At 33.2% G+C, this 19,475-nt stretch overlaps 2 protein-coding genes across 8 annotated transcripts; one reads left to right on the top strand and one right to left on the bottom strand.

The window, feature by feature from the left end:
• Positions 1 to 10,718: 10,718 nt before the first annotated feature.
• LOC121219196 (uncharacterized) lies at positions 10,719 to 12,300 on the bottom strand. Of its 6 annotated transcripts, none has more exons than XM_041096894.1 (3): positions 11,248 to 12,300; positions 11,036 to 11,166; positions 10,719 to 10,930 (listed from the first exon to the last, which is right to left on the bottom strand). In XM_041096894.1, exon 1 carries the CDS (start codon positions 12,283 to 12,285, stop codon positions 11,320 to 11,322), a length of 966 nt encoding a protein of 321 aa, XP_040952828.1. In that variant the 5' UTR covers positions 12,286 to 12,300; the 3' UTR covers positions 10,719 to 10,930; positions 11,036 to 11,166; positions 11,248 to 11,319. The 6 variants fall into 6 exon arrangements, with proteins under 6 accessions (XP_040952828.1, XP_040952830.1, XP_040952826.1 ...); XM_041096896.1 differs by having other exon boundaries at positions 11,069 to 11,166; XM_041096892.1 differs by having other exon boundaries at positions 11,036 to 12,300.
• Positions 12,301 to 14,794: 2,494 nt separating this feature from the next.
• On the top strand, positions 14,795 to 16,997 carry LOC107932942 (probable ribonuclease P/MRP protein subunit POP5). 2 transcript variants are annotated; one of them, XM_016865069.2, is made up of 4 exons: positions 14,795 to 14,965; positions 15,155 to 15,347; positions 15,461 to 15,598; positions 16,493 to 16,997. In XM_016865069.2, the coding sequence occupies exons 2-4, from the start codon at positions 15,170 to 15,172 to the stop codon at positions 16,639 to 16,641; spliced, it is 465 nt and encodes a 154-aa protein (XP_016720558.1). In that variant the 5' UTR covers positions 14,795 to 14,965; positions 15,155 to 15,169; the 3' UTR covers positions 16,642 to 16,997. The 2 variants fall into 2 exon arrangements, with proteins under 2 accessions (XP_016720558.1, XP_016720557.1); XM_016865068.2 differs by having other exon boundaries at positions 14,797 to 14,965; positions 15,158 to 15,347.
• The last annotated feature ends 2,478 nt before the right edge of the window (positions 16,998 to 19,475 follow it).

Below are 19,475 nucleotides of genomic sequence, written 5' to 3'. Positions count from 1 at the left end.
CATCCAAGAGAAGTTAACTGTACCTTGTTTGAAATTTTCGGTCATTTGATGATGAAAACTGGTGAAGGCCACTCATTGATATATTAGAGTTTAAGTAGCTTTCAAGAATGCTAGCTGCAACTTGGGAAGATCCATTCCAAATTGAACAAATGAAAATGATGTTGTTGGCATTAGCAAAATCAAGAATATGTTTGTAGATGCATAAGTAAAATCATAGACCTAATGTAAAAAGCTTGATTAGGAGGATCGAATCAAGTAGAGATATTGTATGTAACAAAGATTGATTAGGTGGTGTGAATCAGGTAAAAATATTGTATGTAGTTGTATTAAAGCTGTCAAGGGTGCATAGATTAGCAGCTAGGCGATTGTTTTGTATGATGTTTTGAAGTTGATGTATGTGATTGTAATGGCCTAAATTCAAGGTTATTGGGACAGTGGTTTCGTAGCCACAAATTCGATTTAAAAATAAATTTATTTTAATATTTTTGCATGAATATTGATATGATAGGGAAATCGTATGAAAATATGATAGAAAAATTTTACCGATTTAGTGGTTAATTAGAAAATGAAATTATTGAAGAAATTGGGTAAAAACAAGGTATCAAGACCTCGATCTCGTAAAACCGAGTCAAAATTATTTTTATAAATATTTATGAAATGTTAGTAATATGGTATTAAAATTTCGTTAGAAAATTTTAATGTTTGGGTAGTCAATTAAGTGAAAAGAACTAAATTGAAAAAGGTGTAAAAGTTACTAGAACGATTAAATAGCTCAATTGTTAAATGAGGAGGGACATAAATTGTAAATAAGCCCAAAAGAAGATATTTTGGGTGGCATAAGCTGAGAAAAATCAGGAGAATTGGTGAAATAAGGGTAAAATGGGAAAATAACAAATTTTACTAACATAAAAATGGGACCAAATTGGAATATCTAGAATTCTCTTTATTTTTCTGCATTCTCATCAGCCAAAAACGTCCTAAGGGTTTATTCAAGCTGGTTTTTCATAATTTTTGCACCAAGTGAGTTAATCCTTACCTTTTTATTGTAATTTTTATGTTTCTAAGACTTTTACAACTAGGTCCTATTACTAAATTCATTAGTTTTTGATTTCATGAATAAAATTGAAAGTCACCATGGTTGAGTGTTGTAATTTTATGATAAAATAGCATGAAATTGAAGCTTTAATTTGTTTATGAGATGATTTTATTAGGTAATTTCAAAAGAAATTGATTTGTAGTACCTAATTGTGAAAAGGTTCGGAATTAAAGTCTAGTGCTAAAATTCTGATTTCCAAACGTTATAAAGTAGTTTAAAGTAATAGAATAAAGTGTTAATTGAGAAAAACAAGCTCAATTGAGAGGTTAATTGAGAAGGGATAAAATTATCATTTATTGAAAGCTTAGGGGGAAAATGGTAATTAACATCATGCACTAAAATAATTTTGGACAGCAGCAGTAGTCTAACTTTGAAAAATCACCAAAAATTGTAGAGATCGAATTAGAAAATGAATAAACATGAGATTAAAGCTTATTGAGTCTAGTTTCTTATAAAAGAAACAGTGTAAGCAATGGAATTGTAAATCGTGAGATATAATAGATTTTGTGAGACAAAGTCGGAATGAATTCGGGTTCCCCTGTTCTGACTTTGGAAAATAATTAGGGGTTTAAATTTATATGTTTAAAATCCTTAATGAGCCTATTTTCAAAATAAAAAAAAAGATAACATCATCCAAATTCTATACAATGAGATAATTAATTTTTAGTGAAGAGGGGTCGGAACTGTCGAACAGTGAAACAGGGGAAACTTTAAAGAATAAACTGTACTTATTGGCTAAACAAAAAATTCTGAAAATTTTATGGTAAGAAGATACATGAGTCTAGTTTCCGGGAAAATTAGCAGATCTTAATTTGGAGTTTCGTAGCTCAAGATATAAATAATTTAGTGACTATGACTTAGTGAGACAGCTTTGAATGCACTATAAATAATAATGGAATTATAGAGAATGTTACATATGAACATGAAATGTAGTAGATTAATGATTAAATTTATTTATTTAGATCCAGAAAATTCAAATATGAAGCTAGATCGAGGAAAAGAAAAAGTTCGGGATTAGTAGATTTTTGTTTACGAACAAGTATCGAGGTAAGTTTGTGTAACTTGAATTATATTCTTAAATGGTTGAAATGTTTGTTATTGATGTGAATATGATTTGAATGTTAATTTTATGAAAATTGATGAAACATTGATATATTTAATAAAAAGGGGAGAAATCCCGGTTGAATGGAAGGAAAATTCGATGGATCTCTGAAAAGGAATTGACGGTAAAAAGGATCTAGCTCGGACAAGTGATCTTATCCTGATATAGCCCTCCCGAAGAATATGTGGAAAATAGATTTAGCCCGGACGGGTATCCGAATTAGGGTCTGAATTTAGCCTGGATTGGTAATTCAGATCCAAGCTCATTAGAGTAATTGTCATTGCAGGGGATTTAGCCTGGACTAGTAATCCCGACAATATTCTATGAGTTTATATTACAGGGAATTTAGCCTGGACTGGTAATCCCACTATAAGGATGAGGTTCGCGGGAGTGTGCTCTCTGAAATGGAAATGTGCGCACATGAATATGAATTCACGGACCCGGATTTGTATATTAAAGTGTACCTCTGAAAATCCATCGAAATTCTGAGAAATTCAACGGGATAAACATGGAAAAATAACAAGGGAATGGAAATCATGGAATTGATGAGCTCATCAATCATGGTTGTGGACACCATTTTTTGGATGAAAACGGGGTCGACTTGGATTTAAAAAAAAGAATGAAAACGGGAGTCGCCACCAATCCTTTTTTGACGAGGTGTGATCGGGTCACCTCAAAAAAGTGGTTGTTTTTAATAAATGATTTAATTTTATTAAAACAACGATTTTGGTCTACGAAATTCAGAAAAATGAGTTCGGGAGCCGGTTACGCACGAGGAAGGATTAGCACCCTCGATACGCCCAAAATTGGTACCTAGTTGATTAATTAGTGTCTTAGTGTCGAAAATTAAAAATTTGAAGAGTTTTAAAAAAATACGATTCTTAAAAGAAAATCTGATATCGTGAATTGAAACATAAGATTCTCTTGTTCCGAAGGAATATCACATCCAGCACGTTAGGACACGATACTCTAAACCATCGAAACCAAGATCACCTTATAGTTTAATGAAACCATACTTTGAAGCTTTAAGAGGATATTTGGCTATTTAGTCAAACGAGAAATTGAAACCCAGCACGTTAGGGCACGTTTTCTCGAGTTTCCAAACGCGAAATATTGCCTTATTTAGAAAAATTTTCCTTTTGGTGTTTAGTGTCAATGCTTGACAAAACAATAACGAATACGACAAGGTGAGCAAAGTAAAGTGAGTAACAACAATGCAATAGGCAAAATGAAATGACGAGGCGATTACATAAACAAAGCATACAAATAAATAAATAGAACTAACATTTAAAAAAGGCACAAGTGTACACGAATAAATAAACAAACACCAAATAACAATGATGACAATAAATACACTTATGTAAAAATGTATATGCATATATAATTTTAAGCCATAAAATAAAAAATGCATATAAATTATAGAATATGAAAACATAGATAAATATATACATATATGTGTAAAAAAATAATATTATAAAAAAGGGGTACGTATACATGTATAAAAAAAAATAAATGTATTAACAATGAATATAATAAGGGTAAGAAAACAAGTATATACACAATATATATGTAACGTGGTACTAAGGACATATATATATATACAATACAGTATTTAAAATAATATTTACGTAATACAAAATATAATATTAAAAGGTATATGTACATACGTAATATATAAATACATATATAATATAATGTTAAAATATTTACATAATACTAAAATATTTAGGTAACATATGCGTATATTGAAAACTAGTAATAATATTACCGAGGTATATACAAATATATCAAGTATATATATGTATTATAAATATATAGATATATAACAAAGCATAAACTGGTAAAAATAATAAGAATAATAATAATGATAACATTGGAATATAAAAGAAACAAACATAACATTAATAAAATATTAAAATAAAGTGAAATAAAAATATTAAATATGAGAATATATATAGGTATACACGTACATAATAAAAATATATACTAATACATAATAATAATAATGGTATATAAAAATAACAAGGATATTTAATAAGGATATAAAAATCAACAAAAAAAGGACTAAAATTGAATTAAAAACAAAGTTGTGGGGCCAATTTGAAATGAAAACAAAGAAAAGGGACTTAATTGTACGCGCGTGAAACGTTGGGGGACCGAAACAACAATTATTCCTTTCCTTTAAAACGCAGCACATTGGCGGGGACTAAATCGAAAAGCGCGAGAAATTATAGGGCCAAATTGAAAACCATAAAAAACTTAATTGTGAAGCATCAGAAAAGCGGAAGGACTGCGCGCATAAATATCCCATTCAAATGAAAACACGCGGATCCTCTAGCGGGTCGGGTCGGATGGGTCGGGCATGGCCAAAACGACGTCGTTTTGGGGCTTAAGTGTAGCCCCCAAAACGACGTCGTTTTGGAGGGCTATATAAGGCCTAAACTAACAAAAAAAATCATTTGGGGAGAGGGAAAGAAAAAAAAAAGAGAGGGAAGAGAGAAGGGAGGGGAATCCGGCCAGGGGCCGGTCACCGGACGGCCACCGGAGGCTCGCCGGCGCCGGCGCCGGCCACCGCACGCGGTGGCCGGAAAAGGTAAAAAAAATATTTTTTTTTTTATTTTTTTTGTTATTTGTTCTTGGTCTTAGAATATATAGATTTTAGGTTTATATTAACTTTAAAAATGTATAGATATGTATATAGAAATCGAAAAAAAAGTAACCTTTTCCGTTTGCCTTTCCTTTTTTCCGAATGCTTGCTATCTCAGTACTGAGATCTATGTATTTTTTTTTAAAACTCTAACTTCTGTTTTTTTGTACTCAAATGCCGAAAAAACAAACAAAAAAAAAAGAAGAAGAACCCCTCAAGAAAAAAAAACCCCCCTTTTTCCGTTTTTCATTTCGGGTTTTATAACCCATTTTACATCCTTTTTCTATTATTCTATCCTGTTTTTTGTCTTGATCTTGCAGGGTATGGAGGTGCTGGTAGTGGAGGAGGAGCAGGTGGCCGACATGGTGGCATGGAGAGCTGGGCGTGGCAGACGAGGAGGCCACGCGAGGCATGCGGCGGCCAGCTAGGGTTTGCTGCTGAATTTTGCTGAAAAATGTTTTAGATTTTGGGCCATTTGGGCTTTAGGATTTTGATTTGTTTGGGTTTAAAATTTGGGTCAGAGTTTGGGTTTGTAAATGGGCTGTTACTTTTGGGTTTATTATTTGAGTTAATTTGTTGGTATGGGCCCGGGCAAAATGGGCTCGTACAATGGTATATATATTATTGATACATGTAAATTATTGAACTAACTTGAATGTTGAGTTTGTGCATGTTAAGGGAATAATGCATTGAATGGATATATGAATGTTTATTGCATTGTATTGAAAATATTAGGTAAGTATAATTCTTATTACATGAGCTTACTAAGCACAAAGTGCTTACCCTATTTCTTTTTCCCCTATTTGTAGTGTTAAGAGCTCGGAGGTCAGATTCGGTTAGAGACGTATCACACTATCAACCTCAAGATCTCGGTATATAAAGAAACATTATTTTGGAAATCAATGGCATGTGAAATGAATGTATGGTTAGCCATTGGTATGGCTAACAAATTTTGGTTTTGGTATATGATGAGGTTATCTTTTGAATACGTTAAATCTATCTTGAAAATATGTTGAAATGAATTGGTTGTGTTGGATTGGTCTCGATTTAAAATTGCAGGGAAGATTAGATATTTATAAAGGGGTTAAATTGAGTTCAAAAAAAAACTTTGGGATTTTGCGAAAAATTTCTTATGGTTTCGATTTAATCTCAGTTTAGTCCCGATGTATGTTTTGGGCTTCGGAGGTCTATCTAAGGGACGTCATGATATGTTTCGATAAATGAATAGTATTTAACTCCTAATACGAAAAATTTATTTGAAAAATCTGGTAATGTCTCATATCCTATTTCGACGACGAATACAGGTAAGGGGTATTACAGTGATGTTTACTATTTATTGCTGGCGTAATGAAAAATCCTTGACTTATCTCATCAACCCCTCTTGACCTCCCCCCAAAGTTTAAGATTTAAAACAAGTAACATTTTTTAAGAACTGCATTTTGCATAATTTAACTTTAATCATATTAGGATTGTTGTATTTTATTTATTTGCTGAATTTTATTTAATTATGATTTTGTTTATTAGTGATATTTTCTTTTGCTTTTTCGCTCTTTCCGAAGCAAAAAAAAAACATTTAAAAAAGTAATAAAGTGGAAAGGTTGTTTTGCTTGAATTGATAATTGTTTTCCTTAATTCTCTTCACTAAATAAGTTGTTTATGCACATGTTATTTGAGTAACATACAAAAAATCGGAGTTAGTATTTAGTTAAAGATTGATGTGAAAATATTTAGGTGGAAAAATTATATAATCCAAAATGTATCTAATTGCTAGGAACCAAATATTTCACTAACCTTGTAAATTATTAAAAAAAGAATTCAGGGTGAGTTTTCTTTTTAATTGAATTGGGCTTTTTTATAATAAATCCAACAAGTACTCTAGGCCCTTGATGACTTTTTCAAAACAAATGGAGCGTCTGAAATTCTGAATGAAGGGAAGAAAATAAGAAAGCCAGCCACTAAGAAATGAAGAATCTCTCTCCTTCGTTATAAGCTTTACGAATAACCTCGATTTCAATCTCTCTTCTTTTGATATATCTCCGGCAATAAAACTCCACCGTTTCATTCCATCCTAGAGAGCGGAGCTCCCTTCGTTTGTTGGGTTTGGCTCAGATCGACTCCCGTGTAAGAATTCGTGCCTTTGTTTCACAGTTCGACTCCTTATTTCTCTTCTCCTACAGATTCCTCTCATCTGAATCTTTGCCATTATCGTTTTTACGCAGCTTTTCGTTTGGAATTATGGGTCGATTAGAGGCTTGTTGACTGAACTGGTTTCCGAATTGGGTTTTTGTTTTGTATTGTAAGCAATTGAGTGAATTGGAATTATAAATCCATAAATGGATTTTGGATTTCTTTGTCTTTGTTGTTTCAGAAAGTGATTTGTTTGTAATTTATGCTTTTGGTTGGTTTAAAATAGTTAATTATTTTGGAGTAGCATAGGGATATTGCGTTGCCAGGTATCCAATTGTACAATGTGCTTGTCCTGTGAGAACTCTTCATTAGTATCTAAGCTGTTACTTAAAATTTGTCATAAGATGGATGATCTATTTTCAATCAATCATCCAGAACAGATGTTTGAGTTTTCATGTTGACCTTTGTAAATTCTCTGGTCTCTAGAACATTACTTGGACTAATAAGTTAGCTTGATGGTTAAAAGGGTGTGTTCCTTACATCTGTAAGTGTTCTTGTTTTTCTTAATGTCGGTTCAAAGCTGTTTGAAGAATCTCATGTCTTCCAGGATAGCACCTTACCTGAAAAAAAGTGGCTTGTCATTTTCAGTTAACAAGCATCTGGTTTTCTCGAATTTTGTGTAATTCATATTTTAAGCAGCTTTTTGAAGATGTTTCTTTCTTTTTGCAGTAAGTGATTTGTAAAAACACTCAGAGGAAAAATTCTGTTATATTGCTACTGCTTTAGTTTACAGCTTTATAAAGAGAAAAATAATCATTTTAAAGGAAATAAATCATAATCCCTAAGAATCAGTAATTGATATCCTAATTTCCTAAGAATCAGTAACTGAGATTAGTTTCTATTTACAAGAGATCACAACAGATTTCTATCCTTAATTATAGGGATTCCAATACCATCAGATTTCTATCCTTAATTATAGGGATTCCAACACTCCCCCTCAAGTTGGAGTGTAGATGTTAATCAAACCCAGCTTGCTACTAAGTTCTTCAAACATGTTTCTGTTTAAACTTTTGGTTAACATGTCTGCAACTTTTTGTCTAGTAGGTAGGTAGATGATGCATACTTCTCCTGAGTGTACTTTTTCTTTTATAAAGTGACGATCTATTTCCGCATGTTTGGTCCGATCATGATGCACAGGGTTATGTGCTATGCTGACAGCAGCCTGGTTGTCACAGTACATCTTCATAGGTCTGGTAAAAGGCACTTTTAGTTCTCCCATAAGTCTTTGTATCCAAACTCCTTCGCATATACCATGAGATAGTACTCGATACTCTGCCTCTGCACTGCTGCGTGCTACCACAGATTGTTTTTTGCTCCTCCACGTCACGAGATTACCCCAAACATAACTACAATAGCCGCTTGTAGAGCGTCTATCATTAACAGAACCTGCCCAGTCTGCATCAGTGTAGACTTCCATGCTTCGGTTGATAGTCTTCTTGAAGTACAGGCCTTTACCAGGAGTTCCTTTTAGGTATCTTAGTATTCTATATGCAGCTTCCAGGTGCTTCTCCCTCGGGGCATGCATATACTGGCTAATAACACTCACACTGAAGGCTATGTCTGGACGGGTGTGAGATAGGTAGATGAGCCTTCCTACTAGACGTTGATATCTCCCCCTGTCGATTTCTTCTCCATCCTCATTAGTTCCCAATTTGAGGTTAAACTCCATAGGAGTTTCGGCTGGTTTGCTGCCCATCAAACCAACTTCTGACAATAGATCAAGAACATATTTCCTTTGGGAAATGAAGATACATTTTTTCGACCTTGCTACCTCCATACCAAGAAAATATTTAAGACTCCCCAAGTCTTTAAGTTCAAACTCTGTACCAAGAAATTCTTTCAATCTCAAAATTTCGCTCGAGTCATTTCCTGTTATTATTATATCGTCAACATAAACGATAAGGATGCAGGATTTACCCTCTTCCGAGTGCTTGTAGAACATGGTGTGGTCTGCCTGTCATTGAATGTAATTTCTGCTAGTCATAGCTTTTGCAAATCGGCTGAACCACGCTCGTGGAGATTGTTTCAGCCCATACAAGGACTTCTTCAACTTACACACTTGGTCATTGTTTTCTTCAAACCCTAGTGGGAAATCCATATACACCTCCTCATTTAATTCCCCGTTGAGAAAATCATTTTTTACATCCAATTGAGTCAAGTGCCAATCAAGGTTGGCAGCAAGAGATAGCAGGACCCGAACGGTGTTTAGCTTGTCAACCGGTGCAAACGTCTCGTTGTAGTCGAGACCATAAGTTTGGGTGAATCCCTTAGCCACAAGTCGAGCTTTGTATCGGTCAATACGGCCATCGGGTTTAAATTTCGTAGTGAAAATCCATTTGCACCCTACGGTTTTTTTCCCTTTAGGCAGATCCGAGACTTCCCATGTTTCATTGTTTTTGAGGGCCTTCATTTCTTCCATCACGGCTTGTCTCCACTCAGTTGATTCAAGAGCCTCTTCTATATTTTTTGGAATTTTTACAGAATCAACATTAGTCACAAAAGCTTTGTAAGACTTAGATAAATTTCCATAGGATACAAACCGAGAAATAGGATGTTGAGTGCAGCTCCTTGTACCTTTTCGAACTGCAATTGGAAGATAGATGGATGGTGACGGAGGTGGGACTTCTGCTTCAGAACAGTCCTCGGTTGGAGATGTAATTGGCACTGCTGTATCAGTTTCAGGAGAACGATTCCGTCAGGAGTAAACCTGTATTTGCTGTTTTCCTTGACCAAGTGGCTGTTGTACTTCGGTGGAGGTATTGTCATTGGGAAGGACGGTGTTAAATTATTGTTGTATAGGGGAAACAACTAAATCTGGGATAGTAGTAGTAGGATCAGGCGGTATAATGAGGAGAGTATTGAGGGTCTCATCTTCATTAAAAATCTCCCCCTGAAGATGAGATGCTGCAAAGTATGGTTCATTTTCAAAGAATGTAACATCTCGAGAGACAAACATTCGGCGCAATGTTGGTGAGTAACACTTATAGCCTTTTTGTGTAGGGGAATATCCAATGAAGATACAGGTGTGGGCTCGAGGATCAAGTTTGGATTGATTTGGTTGATGGTTATGGACAAAAGCTTTACAGCCGAATATTTTGGCTGGAAGATTAGGGACATGAAATAGAGGGAAGGCCTTTAAAAGAGTATTTAGAGGTGTTTGGAAATTGAGGATCTTTGGTGGCATTCGGTTTATGAGATAGCAGGCAGTAAGGACAGCTTCTCCCCACAAGTATTTTGGAACATTCATAGTGAACATTATGGCTCGAGCCACATCAAGAAGATGACGATTTTTCCTCTCAGAGATCCTGTTTTGTTGAGGAGTGTCAGGACAAGAGCTTTGGTGTATAATGCCTTAGTCAGAAAGGTATGGACTTAAGACAGAGTTGAAGTATTCTCTCCCATTGTCAGTACGGAGGGTATGTATGGTAGAGTTGAATTGGGTTCGAACCATTGAGTGAAAATTTTGGAATACTTTGGGTGTTTCAGATTTTTCTTTGAGTAGATAGACCCAACAGACCCTAGTATGATCATCAATGAATGTTATAAACCATCTAGCCCCTGTAATATTTTTCACTCGGCTGGCTCCCCATAGGTCACTATGGATTAACGAAAAAGGTTGGGACTGAATATGTGGTTTTAATGGGTATGGCATACGGGTATGTTTAGATAATTGGCAAATTTCACACTTCAAGGAATTAATACTTTTATTTCGAAATAACAGCGAAAGATGTTTTTTCAAATACACAAAGTTTGGATGTCCTAACCTACGGTGCCATAACATAATAGTGTCCTCTTTTGCAGTGGATAGAGCCAATCCCCCTTGTGTACTGTTTTTATTCCAAATATATAGTCCATCATCAACTTTAGCAGTGCCAATCATCCTCCCCGATTTCTGTTCCTGTATCACACAACCAATTGCAGAAAATTCAGCAAGAACTTTTTCATCCTTAGTAAGTTTACTAATTGAAAGTAAATTACAGGACAAGTTTGGAACATGTAGGACTTTATCGAGAGAAAAATTCTCTGTCATTTGTACTTCTCCTATTCCAGCCACAGGTGAGTAAGAACCGTCAGCTATGCGGATTCGGGATTTGTTATGACAAGGAGTGTAGGTGTGAAACAACGTGGAGTCACCTGTCATGTGATCAGAGGCGCCCGAATCGAGTATCCAAGGAGATTGATTATTAGATTCAAAAGCAATGTTGAGGGCAGTACCTTGAGTTGCTAGAGATCCATGAGTAGTGGGAGTACCAAGTATCTTATGGAGAGTCTCAAGCTGTGTTTTGGTTAAGCGAACATCAAGAACATCATCAGCAGTAGTGGAGGATAACATGGCAGTCTTATTATCCTTTTGTTTTTTTCAGGATAGCCATGGAGTTTGAAGCATTTTTCTTTTGTATGACCAACACGATTGCAGTGACTACACCATGGTCTTGTTGATCCAGAATCATTTCCAGCACGTTTTTGTGGCTGTGGACCTTTGGAGATGAGAGCAGAGGTTTCAGTAGGACGATTAGAAATTGGAGTCATAGGTTTAGGTTCCTTTGAATCTCCCATCATGACAAGACGACGCTTTTCTTCTCTTCTAACTTCTGCAAATGCTTCACCGATCGTTGGAAGAGGTGATCTACCCAGAATTCGGCCACGGACCTCATCTAACTCACGGTTCAGTCCTGCTAAAAACTCATAAAGACGTTCATTGTTGAGATGGACCATAAACCTGTTGTGTTCTAAGCCTTCACCCCAATCTGCCTCATAATACATATCCAGTTCTTGCCACAAAATTTTCAAATTGTTATAGTAGTGAGTTACCTCGAGTGTTCCTTGTCGGATGTTCTTTAACTTAAGCTTGATTTCAAATACTTGGGAGGCGTTTCCAAGATCTGAGTAGTTTTCTTTGACTGCATCCCACATGTCTTTTGCAGTTTTGAAAAAAAGATAGGTGCGGCTTATATGGCCTTCCATCGAATTGATTAGCCAAGCCATTACAATTGAATTGTTGAGTTCCCAAGTGGCATAAGTAGGATCAGCCATGGCTGGTCGTGGGATTTCTCCATTGATGTACCCTAATTTGCCACGACCACGAATCACCATAAGAACCGATTGAGACCATTGCAAGAAGTTCTTCCTATTTAGCCGATGATTGGTGATTATAAGGGAGGAATTAATTTCACCTTGAGTGATTCCCTGATTGATATTCTCAGTTATTTGTGATGTCTCAGTTTCAGAGAAATTCTCATTGATATCACCCATTGGAGGACTAAACCACAGAAATTTTTAGTAAGGGAATTTAGAGAAAAAATAGGATCGAATGAATCCTATAGCCCTGATGCCATGTAAAAACACTCAGAGGAAAAATTCTGTTATATTGCTACTGCTTTAGTTTACAGCTTTATAAAGAGAAAAATAATCATTTTAAAGGAAATAAATCCTAATCCCTAAGAATCAGTAATTGATATCCTAATTTCCTAAGAATCAGTAACTGAGATTAGTTTCTATTTACAAGAGATCACAACAGATTTCTATCCTTAATTATAGGGATTCCAATACCATCAGATTTCTATCCTTAATTATAGGGATTCCAACATGATTTAAGTAGCATTGATTTCTATTTAATAAGATTAGCAGTCAGAACTGCATGATAAATAAATCTACTTAATTCATAGGCCGTCTACATTTGCACAAGCAGCCAAACTTAAGAGGTGGGCTCCTGCCAAGGAGAATGAACTAACAAATTGAGGCCACTTTCCTTTTTAAGCCATTGGTTAATGGCTTCTGTTTTCATCGTATTAGTTTGATGAATTTGATTCTTTGAACAATCTTCTTGTGGTGTTTTGGGTTTAATTCAAAATTTTCCGAATCAGTGGATTAATGGTTAATGTGAAAATTTGATTAGGCAATGTGAAAAAGTTACGTTCTAATTTTCTGGACTATCAAGTTTTAGGTATGTTAGGGGAAGCCTACTCTCTGTTTACTGATAAGTTTAACAAGTAAAGATAAATTTAATCTTGAGTGTTAAATGAGGTTGATTTCATTTAATCTACAGTTTATATATATTGAAGGTCAGGGAATAGCTGTTTTCAATTACTTGAAAACTTGGATGTTTTCATTTAATCTACAGTTAATATATTTTTAAGGCCACTTTCCTTATACAAGTGCTATTTGATTTTCTTTTTTAAGGAAAAATGCAGTTTGTATGGCATTGTTGTGTGTTTTCTAATAGAATTGAAAGCAAGAGATTTTGGGATCAATGAACCTCAATTTTAACTAGAAGAACATCGTCATTTTTGGAGTGAAAGATTTGTAAATATTTTAGTCAGTCTCGCATTTTATCCGGTGCTAAGGTGGTGCATATTAGTCAGTCCATGGATCAATGCATATTCGGTTTTCTTTTCATACTGCTAGGTTCTTGCACTCATCAGTAAGGATTGGGGTAGATTTTCTTTAAATTAGTTGAGTGGAGCTCATCAATGAACTTCGTTGGAATTTTTTTTGTGCTGGTGCGTATATGATTTGGAAATGGATTTTGATTGAAATATTCAGGTAATATCTTAATGCATGGCATGGTTAGAATTAGGGATGTAATTGAACTGAAAAGATTGTTTTATATTACAAAGTGGTTACGAGTGGTTATTGTGTTGCATTAGAAGATGTTAACTGTGTTGTTTTCTTTCTTATGAAGAAAGCAGTATATTTGCCTTTTTTTTTATCTTATAGTGAGAATTTTCTTTCAAAGTTTCATATTTAATTCGTATTACTGGTTTATTTTTTAAAAAATCCAAAGTCCTCATCTTTTGCTTTGGTATTGTTAATTATGTAGCAAAAGAAGGTTTCTCTTTTGAGGACGTCGGCCATTCATATCAACCCAAGGTATCTCTCTACAATCTCATGCTTTTGTTTGGAATAAGATTGATGTGTGTTGTTTTATTTGATTGGTATTTCCTGTCTACATGGCTGTTAATATTTATTTGGCACCTTCCATATAAATTTTGCTTCATGCATCTGTAAGTGAAATGTGTGTATATCTATTCTTTTGATATATGTGCATGCATCCGTAAGTGAAATTTGCTTTTATATATTTATTCTTTTGATGTATTCTTTCAATCTGTTTGTGTATATATATTCTTTTCATATATTCTATCTGTATGTGTGTGCATATACTTTTTTGATATAATTCTTTCTATCTTCCATATAAATTTAGCTGCATGCATCTGTGAAATGTGTGTACATCTATTCTTTTGATTCAGGGTTTGAGGGTTCAGGGTTCAGGGTTTAAATTATAATTTTACTTGAAAAGTTAAATGTGTATTTATATATACTATAGATTTAATAATATAGTATATAAATGCACATTTAAGTAATAATTAAAAGTATTATCTTTTACAAAGTAAATTATATTATTATGATTATATTTTTATATATAAAATCAAATAAAAAAACAAATAATAAGATTTTTAACAGAATCACAAATCTCAAACTTTTAATTTTATTATTCCAACTAAAATTTCATTTCTATTTTTTAAATTTGTTACTAAAACTTTTTTTATCTTTTAGTCTTGTTAGTTTCAAAACTTTTTAATTTATTTCCAATAAAAGAGTATGGATCAAATTGAATGAAAATGTAAAGATTGAGGACTAAGTTTTTTATTATACCTTATATATAACACTAAAACAAATATTTATATCACCAATTAATTTACTATTTTTTTAAGTAGAGAAAGTAAAATGCAATATAGGGCATAGTATAGAAGGTTTTGTGGTAGTTTTACTGTTATTAAAATGGATAGAAAAGAAGGAAAAGTAATTAATTGGTTAACCTGTCAAAGAAGCCTCATCTTTATCTGCCTCCTCCAACAGTGTTTGATTGAACTTACTTTTGAAACCCTAAACTTAAGTATTGGTTTCTAATTGAGTCATGAGATTCTGAGTTAAGGTCTGGTTTGTGTTATCTTCTCTCTCCTGTATTTGATTTTTAGTTTTCGAAGATTGATTTCTTCTTGAATCATGTGATTTCGAGTTATATTTGATTTTCTGTTTTGTTTTTTTTATCCTACTGCTTCATATTGTCTCATCTCATACACGCTCTCTCTGTTTACTTTTGAAACCCTAATAACAATTATAGCAGGTATTCAATATAATGGTAGGATTTAAGAACAGATACATGGTTATGGAAGTACTGTTGGATCCAAATAAAGAAATTTCAGGGGATGATCCCATTGTAGTTACCCAATTTAACATCTCAAAAGCAATCAAGGATGGCATTCTTGTCAACTTCGGTGAATGTGGTCTAGCTTCTTCGCTCGGATCTTTCCAAGGTATAATATGAACAATGGTGCTTGTTCTTGTTCGTTTGTTTTTTCCATTGATTGTTGTTGAATAGTTTTTTTTTTCTAATGATCTTTCGACTCTTTTTTAATTTCATATGCAGTTAAATATGTCAATCCGATTACAAAGCTGTGTGTTATCAGAGCTTCAAGAGATGAATACCAAAAAATTTGGTCTTCAATAAGCATGGTTAGGAGTATTGGGAATTGTCCTGTGCTATTTAATTTGTTGGATCTTAGTGGTAAGATCTTTAAATATGAAGCCAAATTGGCATGTTCGTAAAATTTTAGTTGGCTTATTGGTTTAGTATAATGACAAGTTTTTATACAAGTTTTATTTGAATATGAAGCCAAAGCATGTTCGTGATATTTTAGTTGGTTCATTTGTCAATAGAATTCAAGCTTTAAGAATCATTTTTACTCAACTATAAGGATGGTGTTTAAGAAAGCTGAAGAATATTTTAGCATGACAAGTTTTTTACCGAGCACTGGCTGTGGAATATGAAGAACGATTAAGCATCAAATTCTACCTCTTAGCCTGTGATGTAACTTAGGATTGGCAAAATAACCAAAACCCATCGTGTTCGGACTCAATCCGACCCTATAGGGGCCTTTCCTTATGCTAATTGGGTTCAGAGGTTGGTCATTTTTATTGGAAAGTTTCATGGTTGGGTCAGGATGGTTTTATTTAAAATCCATCGTACCCCAATCCGGGAACTTTTCTAAAATACCTCTCTTCAAATTTCATAAATACTTCTCATATATTTTAGGTTTTACGAGATTTTATTAGATATATTTGGATAGTTGGTAGATTGTTGGAAATGGAGCTGAAGTGTAAGTGTTTGTGTTTGTGTTAAGTGGTCTAGTTTGTCTGCTAGAACTCAAGTTCAGATTTAGGGCAGGTATAAGGTGAAAATGTTTTGAAGGCTGGGTTGGAGGCGAGATGGGCACAAACTCTGTCCTGTCTTGCCCTCATTAACGGTTTTCACTCCACTTTTTACATGATTTGGATGTTGAAATACTTTGTATAATTCTAAGAAAAGTGTTGGACTTCAACAATTGCATGCTTTGGTATGAAATTGAAATGTATAAAAAAGCTCAGATTTGTTAACCTCGAGCTTCTTTCTTTCTTCTAGGTAGTATAAAGGCATGTAAAACTGCTACCTTGAAGTGCGATGAGTTAAAATTCGAGCAATACAAGCTTATGGTTGGAGCATGCCTCTCGGCTGATGTTACCCAGCACATGCAGAACTGTCTTGAGAAGATTAGAATTTTAGAACACTAGAAGTGATCCACAGGTAGTAGCTGATTGCCCTGGGATGCTAGTATGCTACTATGCACTTATGAACTGAGATAAAATTGTTCAAATTTTGGATAGGCAAATTAGGCATTCATTTTTCACAATATTTGGAGTATCATCTTACCTAGGGTTGTAACTGAGTTGAGCCTAAGTTGTAAAAAGCTCGACCTTGAGTTCAATTGACTTTTACCTTTAAAGCTCAGGCTTGATTAAGCTTTTATTAAGTAAAGCCTGGGTTCAATTTCCATGCTTGACATTATGGGGTGTGACACTAAACCCCTAAACCCTATTTCTTGTTTCCAAAGATGAAGAAATTAAATTACAATGAGAGCGTACTTAAAGATTAATACACTACAAATAATTTGCCATATACCAATGCTTATTTTATTGACTACCTAATTCCGTAAGTATAAATGGGTCTATACTAAAAAATTACTTTTTTGTCAATATATGATGAGCCTATACCAGCTCGTCCTATTAGTGTCAGTATAGGAGTACCTATAGTGACAGATTAATTTATTGGAATTATATATACCGAAGATACTATTACTGTCTTCCATATAGGATGTATTCTAGAAATGTTAAGATATGTCATAGATACCTATACTTTTTTTATAAATTTGAAATTTAGTCCTTATATTTATATTTCTAGAAATTTAGTCTCTTTACTTTTCAGAATTTCAAGTTTAATTATTAACTTATTATAATTATTATTTTTTTAAATCTAGGGTAATTACAAAGTCTTTTATTTAATTACATGGTTACCAAGCGAGTATTTTGATAAAAGTACTATGACTAAATTTTTACTAAATTTCAAAAAAAAAAATAGCAGTACTAGCAATTTGACTTATATTTTGAAGTATGAAAACTACAAGGACTAAATTTCAAATATGTAAAACGAAAAGTTAGAAGATAGTTTTCCCAAAAAGCTACAGTAGAGGTGCTCATGGGCCATTTAAGTAGAAAAATAGTGGCAGCATTGACATCATTACGATAAGAAGTGACTATGGTTAATGATGGATCACTATTGACAGAATTAACTGTTAAGCCAACTTTTCTTTCTCAAATTCTAGATGAACATATGAAAGATGGATCTGTATGAGTTGTGCTAAGTTGGCATACAGTATACACCCAAGTGATATGAGTTGGCGTAATGAGTTTGTATGTCTCCTGTATACGCTAGTGGGTGTACTTTGTGTTATATGTGTATGATCTTAAGAAAGGTTTAGATAATGTATTAAGTGATGTATTGTATGATTTTTTTTTTTGGAACTCAGTAAGTTCATTCGAACTTACTCTATTATCATTTTTCCTTTTTAGGATTTGTTGATTGAAGGAAGATTTTATTCAAGGACTATGTCATAGTGCTATTAAGATTGTAAGATGACTGCTTTGTGTCTATATCATGCATGTCTTTTGGGGTGGCGCATAAGTGTATTTTGAAAACGATGTGTACAAAGAACTTTTGTTCATTAAAACGCTATTTTGACGAGGTTTTTATGAAGTACTAATATTTGGATTTAAGCCAATACATTATGTTTATGAATGTATCATATTTGAAATTATACGCCATATGAATTGTATATTATTTTCAAATTAAAGATATTTCCTTCACCTGAGTAAAATAATAGCTTAAATATGATTTATATCTATAACTTGTAAGAATTCTTCAAAGCTTCCATTGAAATGTTTTTAAGTTAGTTTGTTTTCAAGTAGTAATAAGCCATTATTGGATCTTATTAAATGGTCGGGTTTGGTGTGTTACAAGTGTTTAGTAATTATATTTTAAATTTGGATTTCAAATTTCAAATTTCAAATTTCAAATTTTGAAATTTATTATTTATGATTTATGAATTCATTATTTCTAAATTTTTTTGTTTGGGAATTAAAATTTTTGAAATTTCTAGATTTTGAATTATTCTAAATTCATTGTTTGGATACTTTAGATTTGAATTTCAACTAATTCTAAGCTTTAAAAATATTAATTTAATTATTTAAGAGGATTTTGAATATTGTTGTTTCAACTTAACTAGATCGGCCGGTCGGATTAGGAACCAATCATGGTACCTATCAAAAGAAAAGCTTAAATCAGTTGACTCGAGAATTGGTATGAACCAATTGATTGGGCGATAAAACCATATTTTTTTATTTTAATATTTTTATTAAAAAACTATTTTCAAATTCTTTTGCAATTGAATTGATATGAACTTTATATAATCATAGATATTATAGTATAAATAATAACAACAATGTTATCTTTCAAAATTAAAAAATATCTAAAACATTAAATCTTTTAAGTAATATGAAGAAATCTAAATATTATTTGAGGCCAAAATTGCAAAATATTATGAACTGAATTATTGTACAAATATATACTATATTGATATCATACATGTAAAGAGCTTAGCTAAAATAGATTTGATTTCTATGAAGGCCTATAATAGGAAAAAATCAGATTAGCCGGTTACATTAATTGGGTTGGGAATCAATCAGGGTATCAATTCAGGATAAGGGATAAGATCGGTTAACTCGTGAATCGATTGAACCGATGGACCGACAGAATCGATAGTCAAATTGGTTCAACCGATTTTATCTATTTTAAATTTTTATATTTTAAATAATTTATTCAACTAGACTTATTGGATTGATTCAACTGGCTGAATCGAGTGCTGATGGTCTGATCGGTTCGTCTACCAATTTAATTCTAAAAATCTTGTGCTTCGTTGATATATTATAAGTAAAAATAGTTATTTATTGTTTGGATTTTGAAGTTTAAAGAAAGAGAATAAAAAAATTCTCTTTTTTTAATTTTAATTAAT

The sequence above is a fragment of the Gossypium hirsutum genome, chromosome D07, assembly GCF_007990345.1.
Source record: "Gossypium hirsutum isolate 1008001.06 chromosome D07, Gossypium_hirsutum_v2.1, whole genome shotgun sequence".
Classification (NCBI taxonomy): domain Eukaryota; kingdom Viridiplantae; phylum Streptophyta; class Magnoliopsida; order Malvales; family Malvaceae; genus Gossypium; species Gossypium hirsutum.
The sequence above is the reverse complement of the archived record's forward strand: the minus strand, read 5'-3'. Positions and strand labels throughout refer to the sequence as shown.